Genomic DNA, 7,074 nt, shown 5'->3' with positions numbered 1-7,074 from the left:
CTATCCCCTCAGCCTAGAATACCCACTGTTCTTGTCACCTGTCATGAAGGTCTTGTGTGACCCCCCAAACTAAGTTAGTCGCCCCCCATCACTCTATTTCATTTGTTTCATAGCAAATGGTAATGATACTAGCCCAACCCATCTTGTCTATCATTTATTTGTTTATTGTCTGTTTCCCCCACAACAACACAAGCCCCTGGAGAGAGGACTGGTCCATCACTGAATCCCTGGTGCTAAGCAGAGCCTGGCACACAGACTTTTAGTATTCGTTGGATAAATGATCTTTTCAAATCCTAACAACAATTTTGTGGGGTACGTGAGAGAACAGAGGTTCTGCGGGCTCAGCATTAGATTCCTGCTGCGTCTGAACACGGAACTCGCCGCCCTTCCCAGGAGACCTCGCCCCTTTGCACCGCGCGCGCAGTTCCCCTTTGAGCTCCATCTTTCTCACATACTTAACCCCCTTCTCCACAGAGGGCAAGCTTCCACTGCCTTCTCAGAGCCTGGTGCTGTGCCTCTCCCGTCGTCCCCATTTTCAGATGCTCGGAGACGCCTCCCTTTTCCTAAAATGGACCCCCCGGGTGCGTGCAATCCGTCCTTGGGCCCCCGAGCAGGGGCAGAGAGGGGTCCCACGCCATCTATGGTAAAATGGGATGGTCCCCCTAGCGCACCGGTGTTGCACCCTCCCTCTGCCTTCTACCCTTGCTAGGGACCCTCAGGGCCGTGTGGGGGCGAGGAGGAGGCTCTAGGCGTCAAGGGCACTGGGGACACCCAGGCCCGAATTGGGACTGGGCCAACTCCACGCAGCAGAACCTTTCTTCACCAAGGCCGCGCTGTCCGCCGGTCGGCTTTGGCGGAGACACCCCACTTAACCGTCCCTCCGCTCCTCCCCCACACCCCTCCCGGCCCTGTCTGCTAAAGCTCGCCTTCCTCCCCGCCCGGAGTCCTTGCGCCGCTCCTCCCGGAGCGTTCCTCAGCGCTCCGGGGGCCCACGCGTGGCTCTCCGCAGCCATTGACAGCGCCTGGCACTTCTGAGCTCCAGCGGGCGCGGGCCTGCGGGTTTCCTCCAGCCTGGGACGGCGAGGAGCGAAGAGCGGAGGCGGAGGCAGTTTCAGGCCTTCGGCCGGGTGGGCCGGGTCGGGTGAGACGCGCCCATCTTTCGCTATCCGGGGCGCGCACCGCCTTCCCGGGACCCCGTGGGCGACCCGTAGCTCGGGCACGCGCCTGTCGCATCCCGCAGGAAAGAGGGGTCCGGCCTGAGGCCCGGGGCGGCGGCCGCCATGGAGATCCCCTCGGCCCAGGGCCGGCGCCTGGGGCCTTGGGAGCGGCCCTGACCGCCCTCCTCCCTGCCCAGGCTGGATCGCGGACGTGCCCCTCGCGGCACTCGGCCACCTCTGTGTCTCCGCCCTGCCCGGGCTGCGCTGCTGCCTGGGCGCGGCGGCGGCGGCGACGGCGCCCTGTTGAATGGGCTGTGAGGGCCCAGGTTTGAAGCGCTGGCGAACGCGGCCTCCGGGGGCGCAAGGCAACAGCAGCGGTGGCGACCAAACGGGTGTTGGAGTTGGCGGCGGCCATGGAGGGCCTGGCTGGCTATGTGTACAAGGCGGCCAGCGAGGGCAAGGTGCTGACTCTGGCCGCCTTGCTTCTCAACCGGTCTGAAAGCGACATCCGCTATCTGCTTGGCTATGTCAGCCAGCAGGGAGGGCAGCGCTCCACGCCCCTCATCATCGCAGCCCGCAATGGACACGCCAAGGTGGTGCGCTTGCTGTTAGAACATTACCGGGTGCAGACTCAGCAGACTGGCACCGTCCGCTTCGACGGGTAGGTACTTCCGTACTCCAGCCTCCTCTCCGACGCGTGTGGACTCAGCAGTTCACGGGTCCTCCTTTCCCTCACCTTCTTTAATGGAGGCACTCACTTCTCCCCTTTTGTACCTCCTCCTGGCCCACTAATGCCCAGTTCATCTTCCAGGGATAATACTCCATCCCATGTCTTGCCGCCCATCCTCATCGGCCCTTACCCCTCATTCCCTCTGTAGGTAGATAGCCACACCCTCGGTCTTGAGATCTAGTAGATAAATAGCTGTCTTCTCTACTAGATGGTCTGTGAACAAGCTGTTTGGAGGAGGTGGCTGCCTTTCTAGGTTTTACCCTTAGTGGTACTGGCGTTGTGACAGAGATCAGAAATTAACGAGGTCAGTAATAAACATTGAAGACCTCTGATGAGTTATCTGGACATCCAATTTTACCCCCTTCAAGTGAGTGGTCCCATAAAGCCCTCAGCGTGTTGCTGGAGCCTTAATGTCAAAATAAGCACCTAGAACTAGCAGCAGCTGCAGCCTCCAGAGAGATTGTCACGCAGCCAGACATTTCAAGACGTGATTCTGACTCTTCAGCATTGCTCAGGGTGGATGTGTTGGCTACTAAAATGGCACTGGACCTGGTGTAGGAGATGATGGATGCTATTGTTAAATTATGTATCACCCTGTGATGTGGATAAGCTTGATTATTTACTCAAGGTGGGGAGTTCAAAAATTCATGTTGTCATAGTTAAAATTTGCCCTTTGAGGTCAATCATACATGTTTTTGGGTATGATAACGAACACAGAATTGTCAGGTTTGACATTATCCTCTTTTCTGTGCTGGAGGATTATAAAATGTTTTACAGATTAGAGCTGCATAAAGATTTTGCTTCATTGATTGAATTTTTTTGTTGACTTGTGACAGTACATAAGCTATCTTAGAATTTTTTTCTTTTGAAGTGTATGGAGTCTAAGCATAAAAATATGTATCTTTAGTTTTGGTGATTAAAAACTCCCTGGTTAAAACCTGATTGAAGAAGCATTTTTTCTTAAAGATGACTAGGGCAGTGTTGAATTTTGGTTGATTCTTTTTTAAGTTTAAATATTAAAAGCTTTTTATTCTGTTTTAGATGAGTGGAAAATATTTTAGAGCACTATATCTTAATGAAATGATAGCCTGTGGGTAATAGCTTATATCACTGGTACTACCTCTGTAGACGTTAACAAGATGGCTTTTTTTCACGTTTACCAAAGATGGCCACCTGATTCATGTTTGCTCCTTTACTGGCTTCTGTGTCCTCTCTGTAACTCATTGCATTCCCGCACCTAGAGGAGGAGTAAAGCAGAATGACCCTTGAACCTCCAGCACCATTCCAGCTGTATAGGCACCTGCAGCCATTGATAGGAATCTCTGCAATAACAGCTGCTGGAAAGAACACTGCTGCCGAGGAGCTTGCTGAGGCCTAGGTGAATAAGGGAGAATAGTGGGGAAAGAAAACAGTTTTCCAGAGCATTTAGAAAGGCTCTGCTTATTGCCATACTACTTGACCATCAAAGAGTAATTTTTTGAGATGGCGGTGGCAATGAAAAGAACTTGATTAGAAATGTAGCCTTGAGCGTGTATAGTAGCATACCTTGCTCAGTGTTCTGGACTGGCCAGTGAAATTAAGGGTTTTAGTAAGTAAACATTTATTGAACACCAACTGTGTGCCAGGTTCTGTGGTAGGGATTGGGTATGCAGAGGTGAATAACATACTGTTCTGTGGAAGGACGACAGTCTGGGGGAGAGAGAGAAATAGATATGTAAACGAGTAATTGCAGGTGCCGTGCCATTTAGGGTTATAGATCTTTTGGACTGCTGGGGGGAAACAGGGATGGGAAGTGCTGGGCCTGAGGGGAATCGGGAAAGGCTTCACAGGGGAGGTGATGTTTGAGCTGTGTTTTAAATAACAGGAAGTCAAGAAGGTGGGCAGTAGCCTGGTGCACTTGCAATGATGGGTGTTTCAGTGCTGTTGCAAGAAGGGGATTCAGCCGGGGCAGTTAAGAAAGATTGTGGGAGACTGGAGAGAGGTGGGGATTTTGATGATCTTTGTATTAACTACTAAGACTGGTGAAACTGCAGTCTCAAACATTTCTATCATTTGCACCTCCTTGAATCTATATATTTGTTTAGTTTATGGATTATTACAATATGAATTTATAGTATTTATTTTATTTATTAAATGCCTGTTATGGGCCTAACTCTGGATCACGTTCCATAGCGTATACAAAGGAAATGTAAGGTTTCTACTTTTGAGGAATTTACCAGTTAATTAATGAAAGAGAGGTATTGAAGTTCCTGGCCACCTTTCTGCCCACTCACACCACTCTGGGAAATTACTTTGCAGTTTATCCCAATCAGTTTGTCCTTTCAGAACTACCAGAAAAAGACAGTGTTATTTGCAAATGCCATGATTTCACTTTGCACTCATTTCAGACATTGTGAAAATGTTAGCGTGAGTGGTGTTAACAATATGAAGCTCACTCACCCCTTGGGGCTGGGTTTTGAACGTTACTTAGCCAGCCTCTCTCTATGTTAGCTTCCATTGGCACCTGAGACCCATGACTGTGTGGGGTCTGATAGGTTCTCTGTGTGTGCTGAAGTAGGTTAGTGTTTCTAGTTTTTAGTCACTTGCATACCATCTTCACAATTTTTGGCCAAATGGTTCACTATCTATCCTGCTGTTTACTTAATACTTTTCCTTAAAACATCTGTTGTTTACTTGATATTTGTCTTCAGAATGTTTCGCTTCTTTTTAGCTTCATCCTGTGCAAAAGTTTCTGTGTAATTGGGGGTTTAATATATTGTGTTTTGTGTGTGGGTGGATGTAAGAGAGAGACAAACAGACATTAAAATAAATAACTTAAATTTTTTTAAAAGTCTATATTTCACCTAAAAACCTGTAATACCTTGGGACACTAAAGTGTGTTCATAATAGAGTCTCCAGTGGGAAGGGACCACCCACTTAGATTAAGCCCCACATTGATATTTGAGTCCTTGTTCACATTTTTAGGAGTAACATTTGAGATTATTTTACTTACGGCTTAACATGTGAACACCAAAATTGACATAGACGAGTGGACAAGAAGAAAAGTCACATGAGTGGAATGAAAGAAGATTCTTAGTTGGAGAATGGGACGCTGTTAAGAATGTTATAAAATGGAACAGAAACAAAGGGAAGGTGTCATGTGACCATGGAATATTGTGCTGGCCTGAGTTCTTCTGAGGGGCTCAGTGCTCTGTGCCAGAGTTTGCGGCGACCACCTGTCCTTGAAGAGGTTTGCTGACGTGGATGGGGAGAAGAAGAGGACTTCTGAGGCTTTTTGTTGAGTGCTCTTACTTTTAAAGTCAGTTGTAGTCTTAATACTTCTAATAAATATCTAGGTAGAGGAAAGGCATGAGAGGCATGCCATCATTTGCCTTCATTTAGAAAGTCATTGGCAATATATGTTTCAAGGAACTGCATTTGATCTAATAAATGATTTGAAGGACTTTGGTTAAAATAAAGTGCTGATTATTTACATTTAGTGAATTTTTATTATAGTTCCATTTCAAATGCTTGAACCAGACATTTCTGTTTCAAATTGAACCAGGAGATAGATGAGCTTAGCTTTGTGATCAGAAATGTTCTCTCTCATTGAGAAAAGTTTCTATCGCCTGATGCTTATTTTTTGTTTAAAAAGGTGAATATCAGATTATAGTTTCTTGATTTTAGGATGCAATACATAATAAAGAATTTGCATTGCAAGGCCGGGCGCGGTGGCTCACGCCTGTAATCCTAGCTCTCTGGGAGGCCGAGGCGGGCGGATTGTTTGAGCTCAGGAGTTCGAAACCAGCCTGAGCAAGAGCGAGACCCCGTCTCTACTAAAAATAGAAAGAAATTAATTGAACAACTAAAAATATATAGAGAAATTAGCCAGGCATGGTGGCGCATGCCTAGTCCCAGCGGGAGGCTGAGGCAGGAGGATCGCTTGAGCCCAGGAGTTTGAGGTTGCTGTGAGCTAGGCTGACGCCATGGCACTCACTCTAGTCCGGGCAAAAGAGTGAGACTCTGTCTCAAAAAAAAAAAAAAAAAAAAGAATTTGCATTGCAATTTTGGATTGAGTCTAGAAAGATCATTGTTTTATGGTGCTTTTCCTATAGGAATTTAGTAAATGTTGCTAATGTTTAGTTAATTTTATTGTATCTTTATTTTCTGTTAAATGCATTTAGTATTTTGAGACAATATAGTCTTATAAAATTTTAGCTGGATTTTATAGATGGAGTAATGCCATAGATGTTAGGATTATAATTCCCTTTAATCTGTTTAATATTTTGATTTAGATGTAGAAATTCTAACTTCACCAAGGCTAATGTTTCTGAAGGACTAGTCTTATTATAAAATATTCTGCAATGAATTTTTTGTCATAAAATATCTTAAAAATTTTAATTGCCTAAATAAAAATAGTTAATTGGAACTTTTGTCACATTATTATATAGCTCAAGGAAAAAAATGGAAATTATTAGACTGTAGCAGCAAAAAATATTAAACTGACCAAGTAGTTTCCATTATAAAAACCAAGTGAAGTACATACTTGTAATTTAATTTTTACTGTTACAACATATAGTCTGGAAAGTTTGAGATCAGAAAAATATTTTAATCACTTTTTGTCTCTTTTTTTCGTCTTTAAAAGGAGGGTAAGACTTAGGATTATTGCTAGAGTTAAAGATAATGTATGTGACTGCCAATTTTAATGTAATATTTCTTGAGTTTTAGGTAGTCTAGATTCGTATTTGTTGCCATAGAATAAATTTATAGTTTAAAAACCAGTGCAAGAAACCATTGTAGCTGTGTAAATGTAACTATACATTAACTATGTATGTTTTTTAATAGATTATATTAATAATCAATTTGAAAAAATGCTCTTTAAATTGAAACGTTTGAACAATGACATGTACTGTTTCCTTATAGTTGATGCATTTTATGGTATTCGGAGTACTTCTGTAGTTTTAATCTCACGTAAACCTTTTAGTTATTTATCTATAAAATGGGTATAATAATAGTATGTACCTAGCGTTGATGTGAAGAGTAAATGAGATATATCACATATTAAGCAGCTAGTACTTTGCTTGGCACATTGAAAGTATTTGATGTAAGCTGTTTATAGTCATGTAAACTGTTTTTCTTTGAAGTCATTTGTGCCTCTTTTTTTGGTTTTTGTTTTAGTTATATCTATTTTTAGTTAAGGTGTAACAT

General features: G+C 44.5%; 1 protein-coding gene across 1 annotated transcript in view; it reads left to right on the top strand.

The window, feature by feature from the left end:
* Positions 1-926: 926 nt before the first annotated feature.
* Positions 927-7,074, top strand: part of FEM1B (fem-1 homolog b (C. elegans)) — a 12,336-nt gene continuing 6,188 nt past the window's right edge. The window contains exon 1 of the mRNA XM_012664849.1: positions 927-1,818. Coding sequence (XP_012520303.1) covers positions 1,571-1,818 — 248 coding nt within the window. The 5' untranslated portion in view covers positions 927-1,570. The remainder of the gene's footprint in view (positions 1,819-7,074) is intronic.

This window comes from Propithecus coquereli, unplaced genomic scaffold, assembly GCF_000956105.1.
Source record: "Propithecus coquereli isolate 6110/MARCELLA unplaced genomic scaffold, Pcoq_1.0 Scaffold92, whole genome shotgun sequence".
In the NCBI taxonomy this organism is placed as follows: domain Eukaryota; kingdom Metazoa; phylum Chordata; class Mammalia; order Primates; family Indriidae; genus Propithecus; species Propithecus coquereli.
Note: the sequence above shows the minus strand (reverse complement) of the source record. Positions and strands in the feature narration are given on the sequence as shown.